The sequence below is a fragment of the Sebastes fasciatus genome, chromosome 19 (assembly GCF_043250625.1).
Source record: "Sebastes fasciatus isolate fSebFas1 chromosome 19, fSebFas1.pri, whole genome shotgun sequence".
Taxonomy (NCBI): domain Eukaryota; kingdom Metazoa; phylum Chordata; class Actinopteri; order Perciformes; family Sebastidae; genus Sebastes; species Sebastes fasciatus.
The window spans coordinates 26,462,505-26,478,280 of NC_133813.1; the positions used below are offsets into that span (position 1 = coordinate 26,462,505).

General features: G+C 39.2%; 1 protein-coding gene across 1 annotated transcript; it reads right to left on the reverse strand.

The window, feature by feature from the left end:
* Positions 1 to 271: 271 nt before the first annotated feature.
* LOC141757079 (interleukin-31 receptor subunit alpha) lies at positions 272 to 15,648 on the reverse strand. Its single transcript, XM_074617297.1, has 16 exons — positions 15,467 to 15,648; positions 15,196 to 15,252; positions 11,704 to 11,760; positions 11,498 to 11,618; positions 11,226 to 11,380; positions 10,989 to 11,134; positions 9,139 to 9,295; positions 8,904 to 8,992; positions 8,609 to 8,816; positions 6,544 to 6,759; positions 5,546 to 5,677; positions 3,763 to 3,924; positions 2,861 to 3,004; positions 2,671 to 2,752; positions 2,487 to 2,568; positions 272 to 2,392 (listed from the first exon to the last, which is right to left on the reverse strand). Exons 1-16 carry the CDS (start codon positions 15,546 to 15,548, stop codon positions 1,925 to 1,927), a joined length of 2,358 nt encoding a protein of 785 aa, XP_074473398.1. The 5' UTR covers positions 15,549 to 15,648; the 3' UTR covers positions 272 to 1,924.
* Positions 15,649 to 15,776: the final 128 nt, after the last annotated feature.

Consider the following 15,776-nt stretch of genomic DNA (forward strand, 5'->3'; position numbering starts at 1 on the left):
CTACAGGTTACATTAACATGGTAATCCATTTTGACAGTCTCACAGCCTCCGCACCCTTCTCAGTTACAGTCATTACAGTAACATACTGCATTCCATGTGTTGACCATAAGTCATTCCTGTCATTACATATCCTTAAAACCTGATCTCGGTTATATGCACTTCATGTTAATCACAACACTTTCTAAACTACTACAGAAATTATTGTATAACATCCTTACTCTAACAGGGAATAAATTTAAAGGTCCCGTATTGTAAAAAGTGAGATTTTCAGGTCTTTTATATTATAAAGCAGGTTTAAGTGCTATATATATATACAGTATATATACTATCAAAACGCTCAAACTGAGAAACACACACAGCCCGTATTCAGAAATTTTGCGTTTGAATCAAGCCGTTAGGATTTCTGTCCATTTATGATGTCACAAATATACATTATTTAGACAATTACACGGTTTTAAACGTAAACATTCTAAATGTGTCCCAGTTTATTTCCTGTTGCAGTGTATGTAAATAACATCGGCTGACAGGAAGTAAACATGGACCCAAACTGTCGCCTAGCAATGCAATTCCGTTGCAATTCTGTTGAAATGCACTAAAACGGAGCGTTTCAGACAGAGGGTAAATACAGGTATATTCAGGCAGACAGCATGAGGAAAATAAATTTTTTTTTTAACATTACAGCATGTAAACATGTTCTGGTAGAAACACAAAATACAAGTATGAACCTGAAAATGAGCACGATATGTCCCCTTTAAAGACTTGATTAGAACGGACTCATCCTTAATGGTGCGTTCACATGCTCCTTGGATTGTCCCTTTTTCCTGAGTTGGGAAGTCTTTCTTCCGACTTCGGGATGTTCATGAGCTTAAAGTGGTTATATGGAAACAACATGGACGCTACAAAGAAGATGTGGGAAACACTTTATAATAACCATCATTTATTAATGATAAATTGATAGTTAAAGGGACTGTTTGTAAGAATCAGAAATTGCTTGTTAACAGCGACTCCTGTGGCCGTTAAGTCAACGAAGGTCAGCGTCCTGTTGCTCGTGCTTGTGCTCGCTCTACATAGACATGAACGAGCATCGCTCAAAATAGTGAGGCGACACACGTCAGCTAAAACCACAATATCACTCTATATTTCAGCTGCTTGGCAGTAATGTTAGCTGACCAGACGAAGGTCTCTCCATGAATCAATGCTGATCCTAGTGTTGGCTTTTCCTGCCTCAGCCTCCCGACCGCGGCCGGAGGGATCAGGGGAGACACCGGAGTTTTGGTCAGAGACGATAACGTTTCTCTCTGCGGAGCCCCGTCACTTCACAAGACACAGGAAACCTCTGTTGGTCTGGAGGAGCTGCAGCAGTTATTTCTGCACAAACGTCCACTGTACATTCACTAGATATTCTCAGAGCTAAACTAACTCTTCTGCAGTGTGTAGTGTGCGCGCATGCACGTGAGAGTGGAGCGAAAGAGCGAGAACGAGAGCGGTGTGTGAGTGAAGGCAAGCAGGCAGAGGAGCAGAGGAGCAGAGTACAGCAGAGACTCCGGTCCTGGAGACAAAGCTACGGTCTCCCCCACGTCCTCCGACCGCAGCCAACACTGTTTAACAGACGGGCTTCACTAGATACAACCAAGAGGTTTCGGTGCTTCCGTGTAGTTTGTGTCTGAGTCTGAGTCTGAACAGCGTAGCCACAAGCGAGCTCGCATGGGACACCGACCCACAATGATTTATACGTGTAAGAAGTTACAAACAGTCCCTTTAATTAAAATTGAGTGACTGGTTATTTTGCTGTTAACAAACCTTGAAATGAAGTAAAGTAAAGTAAACAGTCATTTTGACAGCGGGCATAAACAGAGCTGTACCCCGATGATGGACCGTGGTTCTTATAATCCTGTTTTCTCTGCTGTCCTGTTCAAAACTGTTTTCATAAAATTGCGGACATCTCCTCGCTGTCCGAAATAGGACTGGTACTAAATTGCCCTATATAGTCCAATCCTGACTTTACAACCGTTGAGTCTGTGTCCTCTGGGTCGCTTTCCGTGGCTTGAGTAACCGATGCGTCGGCCGGTACGCCCTGAGGCATCCCCTGCTGAAACATTTCCATCGTTGTATAGCCACTCGGAAAGGCGAGAGGAGAACTCCGGGGGTCTGTCTGTTGGATGTCTGGTAAAGTTTCTGCAGTAATATTTGGTGGGATGTCTCCAGTTGCGTCCTCTGTTTCTCTTTGGATCCAGTTACGAGTCATTTCTGGTGAGTCTGCCTCATCCTCTGACGCACAGAGAAGCGGTACCATCGATGGTAACGTGCTAGCAGCATCTTCTTTCTCAACTATCTGAAGGCTGTTTGTATCCCATTCTTCCACCTTCAGAGTGTGGATGGACTCCAGTAGTTCCTGAGTGAAGTAGAAACAGTTCTCCATTAACTTCATTTGATTTCTTCAGTCTGGCTGGCTGACGTTAAAACTGCCGGTAGAGTTCTAGACTTACCCGTACACAAGGCTCTTCTATTTTCTGCATTGCATTGCTGTTTCCAGGGTTCGGTATGCTTGGCCACAAAATCCCTTTTGCTCTGGAAGAAGTAGGTAGTGTAGAGTAGATATATGGTAGTTAGATGTTTATCCAGTTTGTGACAGCTTGTTTGACACACAATACATGTAAGACTTGACCGTACCTTTTTATTATAGGAGGTCCAAATATTAGCACAGTGGCCACAACTGCAACAATCGCGATGACGCCACTGAGATTAGAGAATCCTACGGAAATACAAAATAATTATGGATGTTTCTTTGCAAATATCAGTATCAGAAATTCAATTGTATGATTTTTTTTTAATGGTCAAAAACATGTTTGGGGGATGTAACCTTGATCGTCAGTTTTAAAGAGGTTTGCTGTGCTCCGTACTCCGGCTCCTGCCTGGGTGAAACCTGAGATCTGGACTTCGTATGCTGTGCCACCTTTGAGATCCCCCAGTTCATAGCTGTTTAATGTTGGATCCACTGTAATATCTGCAGTCAAAGAGTGACAGTTTTTCAGCATATTACAAATGTAACTGGGATACATCTGCTTCAAAGTTGGCCTGAATTTCCAGACACTATGTGATAATTTACAATCGGCAAAACAGGTGTTAAACATTTTACAGATGTTAAATCGCTCAGTTGGTCCACAACTTTGATCCAGACTGACATATCTCAACAACTATTAGGCGTATTCGTACCGACATTCATGGTCAAAGTTTTAATCTATCTATAGTCAAATATCTACCAGATGGATTCACTCATGGCTCCATGATGATGAATCTGACTTTATGACTTTTTTTCTTGTAAAGTTATGACTTTATTCTCGTAATGTTACAACTTTTGCCTTGTAAAGTTATGACTTTTTTCTCGTAATATTATGACTTTATTCTGGAAATCTCCGATTTGTTTTCCCTCAATGTGGCCCTAATACTCCGTAGCACATTGTCTCTTTGGCCCTCACTGCATTAGACTTACAGTATATACTATATACTTAGACTATAAGCTGTGTTACCTTCATCACAATGCTCAAATGTTTTGTGGCTCCAGACAGATTTATAATTATTTTTTTGCCTAAAATGACTCTTTAGATAGTAAAGGTTGCTGACTCCTGCCTTAGACCAACTGCTAATGCCTCTAGAGACTGAGACAGTGGGAAACAAAGCAACTGGCAACTTTATGGATTAGCCAAAACAAGCATACAAGTTAATGAGTGAGTAGTGTCGTAGTTTAAGGTGGATAATGCTTACTTCTCTCTGTACTCGTCCCATCGTGGTGGTACTCGGTGTAGTAGATGATGTAACCCAGTAGGAAACCCCGGACGTCTTCCTCCGGGATGGATGACCACTGCAGCATCACTGAATTTAGCATCACGTTGTAGCTGCTGATGTTTATGGGAGCACTGATGGGAGCTTTGGGTGCACAATATCAAGAAGTCAGACTGTTGTTCTGGATAGGATAAGAAGGAACTAGCAGTATTGGCCTGATCTTTATCCTTGTTGTTAGCTATGTTAGGTTGTAGCTCCTGACTATTCCTCTAGAGCAGTGGTTCCCAACCTATTTTCCTTGAGGCCCCCCCCCCCCCCCCCCCCGCCCCCCCCCCCCATCATCCTGTGGATTTTTTTTGTTTACATTTTCATTTTTATTTATCATTGTTGTAGGTCTATGGTACGATGGTACGACGGAGTATTAGGGCCACATCGAGGACAAAAAATAAATCTGAGATTTTGAGAATAAAGTCATAATATTACAAGAAACAAAAGTCGTAGTATTATGAGAATAAAGTCATAATATTAGTATATATATGTATAGTAGCGGTAATTTTACAAGTTATTTTCTTTTTTTCTCGTAAAGTTATGACTTTATTCTGGTAATATTACAACTTCTTCTCTTGTAAAGTTATGAATTTAATATTATGACTTTTTCTCGTAAAGTTATGACTTTATTCTAGTAATATTATCAATTTTTTTTTCGTAAAGTTGTGACTTTATTCTCGAAATCTCAGATTTGTTTTTCCCTCAATGTGGCCCCTACCTCACTGCAAATGTTTTGGGGCTCCAAACAGATCTTTTTTTGTTGCCTAAAATGTCTCTTTTGATAGTAAAGGTTGCCAACCTATAACATGGTCGGCGCCCTAAAACAATTACAAATCCTCGAACAAAATCCTCAATGTGAATAAAGTTAGTATTTTTTTATTAAATCAACTTTCTTTAATAAATATAATGTCAGTTTCGTCAACATAAATAAAGTGATCAAGCGAATGCAGATACATAATATGATATTTCTTTGTATCGACTTAATTAATTTACTATGACAGTATTAGAGCCAATTTTTTTCTGTTATTATGGTTAAATAAATGTAATTGATTGTGTTGTTAGATTACTGCTAGACCGCCCCGTTAATACAAGTACGTGCCTCTCTTTGTGTGCGTCAAGCGGGAGAGCAAACAGGTTTTTGACCACAGTGAAAATGTTGTTTTTGAAAGGCTAAACGCCAACAAATATGGATTGAAGAAGAATATTTCGTTAGATTTTGCCATTAAGTAGCAAAAAAAAAAATATATATATATTTTTAAATAGTTTTATATACAGACTGGTGTATAAATGATCCAGTAAGTGTGTTATGATAATTTTGACAACCTCAGAGCAGACTAATCCTGGCGCACTTCCTGTGATCTTTGGCGCCCCCTAAGAGGGCCCCGGACCCCAGGTTGGGAACCACTGCTCTACAACCACAAGCAGGCCAGAATTTCAATTATCCAGTGAGATATCACTACATGTAGTCCAGACAAACATGTTCCCAAGAGGAGGAATCCTAAAGATGTTGGTTGACTTCTCCTGTAGTGCCACCAGCACATTGATATCTGAAATGTCTCCGTAACATTGGTGGTCTTTGTGAACTTTCATCACCAGGTTTGGTTTATCTTTCTAACTGTTTGGGTTTCTTTAAAATGAGCATTACAGCCTCACAGTAAGTCTTGTTTATTCCAGTCACATGATACAATAGTGGAACGATAGTCGGGCTGTGACTTACATCCTTCGGTGAAGTAGAACTGTGTCCTCCCGTAGGTGATCTCACTGTTGTTCACATGCTCCATGTTGCAGGTCTCCTTGTTTGGCCGTGTGTGCAGAGTGATGCTGTATCGCTCATAAGGCTCCAAAGGCTCTGACGGGTATTTCAAATAACCAAAACACTAAATATATTTCATCAGGTACCATCAATTATGCCTGCATACTACTCATTTACATTAGCACGTTTATTATCAACATGAGGAAACATGTTTAATGAATACTTGAATGAAGTCACATAATATTAATGCCAAAGTGTATAGAAGCAAACAGCTGCTGCCGCCATTTTGGACTGAAAACGCTTATTACATTTATGATATTTTATTGTTCAACAAAGGCCATTTCGGTAGAATATGACAATAGAATATAAATAGAAATGAATGGACTAGAATAATGTTGTTTTACTTTTGTAGGTGGATGTTTTACTGGTGTCCGGTCGTCACATTGACTCCAAAATGGCGGGAGCGTAGCTTTTCTGCTGGCCGCTGATGTTGCAACGGAACGAACAATTGACTTTTTCACTTCTTGGCGATATACTGTACGTTCCTTGTATGTTCCCTTGTTAATACAGAACGTATCTGCAAAATGTTCACTGACACTGTGTTTCATGTGTTCTTTGTTCTCGTAGCAGCTAAAGCAAGACTTGTGTTATTTGATGGTTGTGTTTAGGCACTCAAAGCTCTTGTTGAAGGTGAAGAAAGATTGTGAAACTTTCCCTGACCTTAACCAAAATGCTTTTGTTGGCTGAACCTGAACCTTCTGTCTCCAGAAAGTCCTCTGCTTTGTACAAAGACCATAGTACATCCTTCACTCTTCCTTTCGCCACAACATAATCATCTATAATCATAATAATCTAGGCACAAATTACAGTTTCTTCAAAACATACTCGGCTAAATAAATGAGTTGCATGTAAACAGAGTTTTTAGTGGACCGGTGGACCAACATATGTGAATATTTACTGACCTGGTAGAGGAGATAAGGTCCTATAGTTGTTAACGTCCTGATAAAAGGACATGTACACTGCTTCATGTCCCTTCTTTTCATGTCCCTTCTTTTCATGTCCCTCCTTCGTCCACTCCACAGAGTAGCAGACGTAGTTCTTGATGAGATTGTCTTTCCAATAGATAGTAAAAGATGTGTTACTGTGGACTGTCACGTTCAGCTTCCCAGCTCCCATACCTGTCAGGACAAATTTATAATGATTTTTTTGAAGGTAAAACAAATCATGTTGTAATCATTAACTAATACTTAATATATTATATCAAATGTTATAATGTGTGTAACAATAAACTGATAATAAATACTTAACTAATGTAATCCGAATGTAATTATTATAATCTCTTATCAGCTATTAGACAATATAGAATTTATATATTAATTATTTTGTAGCGAATGATGACTGAAAGATGAAGAATATGAAATGTGATCTTAATCCTTTTGTTTTGAACTTCTTCCAGAAACTTGACCTGACCTCTCAGGGCACTAAGTGGTGAGACTATTCATTTACAACTAGCCTGGTTAAGCTCACAGAACAGAAAAACAACAACGGCTTCATACCGTTCTGACCAAGTGAAAAGTTTATGAGTTATTGATCATCGTCCAGCCTACCTGAATATGGCTAAAGAACCTGCCTTACCAAACCATCTCTTTTGCTACTCTGTCGCCTTGCCGCTATGCCCTGAGGGCTGAGACAGCCCTACTGTATCCACAAGGTGCTGATGGTACCAGCCAGTGTGAAGAAAAGAGACTTTAAAGAAAGACTTTAAGTCCAAAACCTTTTGAACTGAGTGACCCCTCCAGCTACGAGAGGCGGGGTCTGAAGAAATGCTGCACCAGACAGAGAGAGAGACGGAGATGGAAAAATGCATCGAGGTGACATGCCAGTCGACCATATCCGAGCATGCTCGAGGACGCCAAAAAGAGCCACTGAGGGAGAGAAATGACTCAATCCGGGTCGCACCGTTAAATCCAACAGATCCAAAATGCCGCGTTCCAGACAGAACCTGCCACAACTCTTCTCCAAACAGCACAACCTCCTTCCACAGCAGCCTGCTCAGCGAGGGTGATGTATAGATGTATTTTCAGAAGAGAAAGAGTTTGATGACGAGACTAATAAACACATTTATAGTCAATTAATAAATAAGGTTAAGAAGAATTAGGAAATTCATCTGTAAATTCTAAACTTGAATTAGACCACGCCTACATTTATGAGATGAAACTGCTTCTCAATCCTCCCTGGTGCTTCTTAAACTCTCTGCTGCTGAATGGTACATTAATATCAAAACTACATTTAGTTGATAGGCAAATGTCAAAATCCAATCAGAAGGATATTAGTTACTGAATTGACCTGTTCACATTTAATTTGTTTCTATCCATGAATGTTCATCATTGTATTCCCTGTATTCCTTTAATGATCCTTTATTCATTTTATTCCTTCTTCCTTTTGTTTTATCATTTATTCCATTATATTCTAGTTAGTCAAATAAACACTTTATTTTATAAAGAACTTGGTTACTTGATTTTGTGTGTATATAAACAATTCACATCACTGTTCACCATGCCCAAGAACTCTGTAGCAACCCTGACATTACGAGACTCAACTGATTAATATCAAATTGTGAGTTTTAGCTGTTTTTATAAAACTGGGTGGCGCCTGGGTAAAGTACGGTATTAAAACTAATTGTGTGTGATATTTGAAGCTGAGTGTCACCACTCTCCTTCACCTTTTATGACAATTCATGGGTTTATGATTAATAATTGTGGGTTATTAATTATAGATACATATTTTGATATCAATTAATGATTGATTATTAATCTGCTCTATGCAATAACGCTACATAACGCTACAATTTCACATAACACAAACTAATGATAACATAACAGAAATGATAGCATTACTAATAATTAGTAAACTATTCATTATTAACAGTAAATTAACTATAAACTAAGTTTAATTAACTATCAATTTATACATGATGATATATATATATGGTTATATAATGTTTTTTATAAAGTAGTGAGTACTCACTGGTCATGTCTTGTCTCTGTGGTATTGACAGATTTAGGGCTGGGGAGGTGCTGGCGTTGTTCACAGCCCTGATGGTGAGATGATAAGCTGAAGAGGAGAGAATGAGTCTGATCTCAGGCTGAGAGGTGTTCATCCTCTCATATGGAGCCTCTCCTGACGCTTTCCCAACAGTCACATAGAAGCCGTCATGCAGCTCTTTGGCAGGAAACTAACAAACAGGGTCATTTTATTATTATTATTATAATAATACCATCAGCCATGGCTACACAGAAGATATATTACACTTTAAGATTACCTTCCAGGTTAAATAAAGCAGCCAGCGGCCTTTTCTTTCTGCAAGATCAGTGTCTTCATGGACGACAATGACAGGCTGTGTAGTCAGTTCTGAAAGAGCATTTAAGATACACTATTTCAGCTTTAACTTCTTTGTGTTTACATCATTTAACTCATCACAATTACCACAATTAATATATAAAAACTGCTTATTTTTATTGTTTAGTGTAAACCAATAAAGTAGAAAGCGAGCTGACCTGATGGGACGGTGTAGTTTTCACTCCATGGACACTGAGAGCATTTATCGTTAGGGACGCACCGTATCTGTACGCTGTAGACCAGTGAGGACTTTAGATCCTCTACAGTACAATTAGAGATTGTACAATTCACTCCATTGTAGGACTGCACGAGTGACTGTGAACAACACAGAGAGACTGATTAATGCCAGGAGGAATTATCCAAAACATGAATTCACTTTTCTTTTCCTGGAATAAATATTTAGCTCGTAGTTGAAATCATAACCTTTATTCAATCAGCCAATCTCATTAAAGGGACTGTTTGTAACTTCTTATATGTATAAATCATTACGGGTCGGTGTCCCATGCGAGCTCACATGTGGCCTTTTTATTTTCTGTTTTAATATTCAATTTTTTAACACAATACTTCAAGTTCCCATATTGCAAAAAGTAAGATTTTAATATCTTTTTTATTATAAAGCAGGTTTTAGTGCTATATAAATACTGTGAAAGTATCGAAATGCTCAATATACAGAGAAATACACACAACTCGTTTTCAGAAATTGTGCGTTTGAAACAAGCCGTCTATTTGTGATGTCACAAATATTCATTATTTAGACCATTACACGGTTTTAAATGTAAACATTCTAAATGTGTCTCGGTTTATTTCCTGTTGCAGTGTATGTTAATAACATCAGCTGACTGGAATACATGGACCCAAACTGTTGCTTAGCAACGCAATTCCGTTGCAGCATGTAAACATGTTCTAGTAGAAACACAACATACAAGTATGAACCTGAAAATGAGCACGATATGGGACCTTTAATGTAGTAGGTGTAGCAGGCCCCTACTGACCCACATGTATGAGTCTCATAACGGCTGATAACGCACATTTAATGACCTGATAACAGTGGAGTCGGGTGGAGCAGGCTGTAGACTTCTAGCTTTGTTTTAACCTTGTGAGTCCCCAAAGTTAATGGAAGTGTAACACTAAACTACTTGAGTATCGCCTTAAAATCAGCCAGAAGGACGGGGCGATCATGTATTAAAATACTCTGTAATACAAACATTTATAAACGTGTGTACTCCACTTCTTTAAACCTACTCTTTCATATAGTGTGCAGTGATGAGTATATTTATCTCCTGTAATGAAACGCAGGACACAATAATAAACTGGATGAATCTAATATATATATATATATAAATATATATATTCTGATCTTTAGTTTCTGTGCACGTTATTCCACATGAAATTAAAAGTAAACTGCTATCTAGATATTTATAAGATTTGACTTTAAAGGTCCCATATCGTGCTCATTTTCAGGTTCATATTTGTATTTTGTGTTTCTACTAGAACATGTTTACATGCTTTAATGCTTTAAAAACACCTTTATTTTCCGCATACTGTCGGCTTGAATATGCCTGTATTCACCCTCTGTCTTAAACACTCCGTTTTAGTGCATTTCAATGGAATTGCGTTGCTAGGCAACAGCTTGGGTCCATGTGTACTTCCCGTCAGCTGATGTCATTCACATACACTGCAACAGGAATTAAACTGGGACACATTTAGAATGTTTATGTTTAAAACCGTGTAATGGTCTAAATATTGTATATTTGTGACATCACAAATGGACAGAAATCCTAACGGCTTGTTTCAAACGCACAATTTCTGAATACGGGCTATGTGTATTTCTCCGTATATTGAGCGTTTTGATAGTTTAACAGTATTTATATATCACTTAAATCTGTTTTATAATGTAAAAGACCTGAAAATCTCACTTTTAACAATATGGAAACTTTAATTTCAGTAATCATGCTCTCTCTTTGAGATATTTATGATCAAAAACAGTTAACAGCTGTTTGATACTGACCTGGTTCTGTGTCAGGTTGCCCTGTTCTATATATTTCACAGAGTAATACTGAATGGTGTTTTTGTCCAACTCCGGCCAGATCACATTCACAGCCAGTCTACCAGAGTGGCGGCTGAAGATCACTTTATCTGGAGGACCACATCGCACTGAAATATTAAATATTCAGTCAGAGATTTATCATCAAACAGAGAAATTAAGAGAAACTTGCTCATAAAAATGTTTTTTTTGTGGACTTACAGAAGCTCTTTGGTGAAGCGCTGAAAACTGCTTTTGTGCAGTTTATTGACTGGCTGTTTTCAAAAACCTCAACGGTCACGTCGGAACTCTCAGATATCGTGATCTCCTCAGAGACTCCAGTGATGTTGTAGTAAGCCCCGCAATGGTTTCTGCCTCTAGAAGGAGACGAGAAGAGAGAAAATTAGATGATTATTGTCCATTACAAATTATTAAATATGTTAAACAATATGTATTTCATTTAAGCTAGAATGGAGAAATATTAAAACTCGTACCTGTGCTGTTGTTGTGTGATGAGTGTGTAGATCTTTTCTGATGTGCGCTTTCCAGGTTTCCACACACAGACTTTTCTTAAGGATGAATGTTTACCGAAACAATCTAAATCATGGACTCCGTCTGAAAGAGAGCCCATTATAGTTTAGAGTAGTTTAGTTTTACAGCAGATGATTCAATCAGGGATGACTCAAATGTATTTTTTTACCCAGGTGAATTCCACAGTGATGATATCTTGAAGAAATGTTCTGTGACCCGCATTTCACTGGAACATAGTATGAATATGGTGTGAAACTAGATCACTAAATCATAGATGTTATCTTCTCAGTGAGTCATTTGTAGAAGAAACACAACTCTAAATATACAATACATTCTCACGGCAGTTTGTGAAATAGTCACCAAATCTAATCTATTTTATTTCTGTACATTGACACAAATTTCCTTTTTTTTGTTGTGACGCTCAGCTCGATTCTCAACAACTCATTTTTTGTGCGTTTCCTACGAATGTCCAGCAACACGTGTTAAATCCCTCAAGTTTAGTACGCCCCCTGTCTCAGGAGGCACTTACTTGAAACCAGTTCTCCTCTTAAAGGGACTGTTTGTAACTTTTTACACGTATAAATCACTCCGGGTCGGTGCCCCATGCGCGCTCGCGTGTGTCTACGCTGTTCAGACTCAGATTCCAACACAAACTACACGGAAGCATCAAAACCGCAAAGTTGTATCTAGTGAAGCCCGTCTGTTAAACAGTGTTGGCCGCGGTCGGAGGACGCGGGGGAGACCGTAGCTTTGGTCTCTAGGACCGGAGTCTCTGCTGTACTCTGTTCCTCTGCTCCTCTGCCTGCTTGCCTGCCTTCACTCAGCTCGCTCCACCTCACGTGCATGCGCGCACACTCCACACTGCAGAAGAGTTAGTTTAGCTCTGAGAATATCTAGTTATTTCTGGACGTTTGTGCAGAAATAACTGCTGCAGCTCCTCCAGACCAACAGAGGTTTCCCGTGTCTTGTGAAGTGACGGGGCTCCGCAGAGAGAAACGTTATCGTCTCCGACCAAAACTCCGGTGTCTCCCCTGATCCCTCCGGCCGCGGTCGGGAGGCTGAGGCAGGAAAAGCCAACACTGGGATCAGCATTGATTCATGGAGAGACCTCCGTCTGGTCAGCTAACATTACTGCCAAGCAGCTGAAATATAGTGATATTGTGCTTTTAGATGACGTGTGTCGCCTCACTGTTTTGACGGATGCTCTTTCACATTCAGGTAGCGCATGCACACGGGCGAGCGCAAGCAACAGTACGCTGACTGTCGTTGACATTGCGGCCACAAGTGTCACTGTTACAACCAATTTCTGATTCTTACAAACAGTCCCTTTAAAAGGTCCGACTCTCGGCTGCACTGGGCTGGCTCAGTTGATGACTCCGTAGCCAAAAACTATTTAAACTGGTGGCGAGGAGATTTAGCCTAGCCTCTCACTGCCCACATCCAGGACGTCAACCCCGCTGCTGCTGGTGGGTGGCCTGGCTGAATAACCCAGGAGCCAGGTGTTGACACCAGCCAGCTCTCCTCAGTGATCTGTGCTCTTGGTAATAAGCTAGGATGAAGTTCAGAGCTTACGAAACATCTAGGATTGGTTAATAGTCATTTGCCAGGAATTGATTAGTAAAAACAGTGATCAGTCACGTCTTTATGCTTAACTCATCAGGATTCACTTCTCCTCTCTTCCCTGTGTCACAATACTCCAGGTCAACACTTCTTCAAACTTAAACTTCTACAGGTTACATTAACATGGTAATACATTTTGACAGTCTCACAGCCTCCGCACCCTTCTCAGTTACAGTCACTACAGTAACATAATGCATATGAAAACTCTTCTTTATGATGTTATGCCCGCTGTACCATGTACCATAAGGACCACAGTTCTTAAGAAGTAATTATTCTAATGTCCACAGTTTAAATGCTTTAAATGCAAATCGTAGTTTTATTGTAGGATTAGGCAGAGCAAAAGCAAACAGCTCAAATGGTGATCCAAAAATAATTTGTTGTATAGATTGGATATAATGATGATTAATAAAAACAATATAATGATGAACAGTCATGTCTTTATGCTTAGCTCATCAGGATTCACTTATCCTCTCTTCCCTGTGTCACAATACTCCAGGTCAACACTTCTTCAAACTTAAACTTCTAAAGGTTACATTCACATGGTAATCCATTTTGACAGTCTCACAGCCTCCGCACCCTTCTCAGTTACAGTCATTACAGTAACATACTGCATTCCATGTGTTGACCATAAGTCATTCCTGTCATTACATATCCTTAAAACCTGATCTCGGTTATATGCATGTTAATCACAACACTTTCTAAACTACTACAGAAATTATTGTATAACATCCTTACTCTAACAGGGAATAAATTTAAAGGTCCCGTATTGTAAAAAGTGAGATTTTCAGGTGTTTTATATTATAAAGTAGGTTTAAGTGCTTTATAAACACTGATAAACTATCAAAACGCTCAATATACGGAGAAATACAGACAGCCCGTATTCAGAAATTGTGCGTTTGCAACAAGCCGTCAGGATTTCTGTCCATTTGTGATGTCACAAATATACAATATATAGATCATCACACGGTTTTAAACGTAAACATTCTTAATGTGTCCCAGTTTATTTCCTGTTGCAGTGTATGTGAATGACATCAGCTGACAGGAAGTAAACATGGACCCAAACTGTTGCCTAGCAACGCAATTCCGTTGAGATGCACTAAAACGGAGCATTTCAGACAGAGGGTAAATACAGGTATATTCAGGCAGACAGGATGAGGAAAATAAAGGGTGTTTTGAAAATTACAGCATGTTCATGTTATCAGCATGTTCTAGTAGAAACACAAAATACAAGTATGAACAAGAAAATTAGCATAATATGTCCCCTTTATCACTTTTCAGCTAACATTAAATCAGGTTATATTGATTGGTGATTACATACTCTGTGTCTGCAAGAGTCCATTTCTTGTTCATCTGCGTTGAAACGGCCTAGTTCGAGGTATCTGAGGTGGATAGGGTCGAGTGAATGATCGAATTCCTCCTCTGGCCTTTTTCCCCCGACGCTCTCGACGCTGTCTAGAGGTTTCTTTTAGGGCTCGAGGCTTCTCACTCCGAGGTCGAGGGACCCCTTTTTTGAGGACGAGGGATCTCACAATTACTTGACACACGTGATGCATGTGTCGATTTCTGCTCCAGTCTTTTCAAAATAAAACTACTTGATTAGGTTTAGGTAAAGATCGACTCGATTAGGTTTAGGAACAGATGGCGGTTTGGGTTAAAATAACTCCGGAGGTGCTGTAACTTAAGTACGGAAGTTACGTGACAAATAAATCAACATTGATTTGTGGTTTCACACGGGACAAGAACAAGAACCTGCTCATCCTCCACCGACCTCCACTGGACATGTGAAATTTGTGTCTATGTACACGAATCACTACATTTCGTGACTATTTCACCAACTGCTGTGTGACTGGGCTGAGATATGATACTACTTTTTTAAGGAAATGTATTTGATCATATTTGTGGTTCTTTTATCAATGATAAATATAGCCACTCATCTAGAACAACTATTTATTAATAGAATAGATAGATAGATGATATGAAGAAATCACTGACATTTGAGCAATATGTTGAAATGACGTGACAAAAAAGTAAAATATCCTACCTCGATCTGAAGCTTGAACACAAGCGGAGAGAATCTTGTAGTAAACAAGGAGCAGACCTTAAATATGAACAGAGGAAGGGAAAATCTGCCTTAAATACTAAATACAGCGTATTAATATTGAGTTATTTGACTGATATATAACAGAAAAGTCCTAGGATGAATTTAATTCATTGCAAAGAAAACTAAATAAACCAAAGACCTACAAAAAAACACAAATAGCTCAAAATAATCACTCAACAGAAAATAAAGAAAAAAATGATAGAGCACTTACCGAGGATGAACAGGTGTGAATGACTGGCAGAGGAAGAACATTTTAAGTCTAAAAAATCAAAATGAAATCCACGGCCAACCATGTCGCCTGAAAGACTGAAACAAGAGAAACAGAGTGGGTTTGAACCTCACACCCACATTCTGCTACCATTCACAGTGAGGATGCACACAGACAGTAGCTGCTCTCTCACGGTGAACCACAAGGACATATTCTGGGGAGTTCTACACTGTAGTTATATACAGCAATGAGGGGCGGGGACACATTCACACAGTTCATAGAACTAAACTGATGATGGGTTCCCTGGAGTTTT

Coding starts and splice junctions, on each gene's coding strand:
- LOC141757079 (XM_074617297.1), bottom strand. CDS start 15,548: ATGGTTGGCCGTGGATTTCATTTTGATTTTTTAGACTTAAAATGTTCT. Junction 8,817..8,903: donor TGCTTTATTTAACCTGGAAG/GTAATCTTAAAG, acceptor CCTGTTTGTTAG/TTTCCTGCCAAAGAGCTGCA. Junction 6,760..8,608: donor ACAGAGACAAGACATGACCA/GTGAGTACTCAC, acceptor TTGTCCTGACAG/GTATGGGAGCTGGGAAGCTG.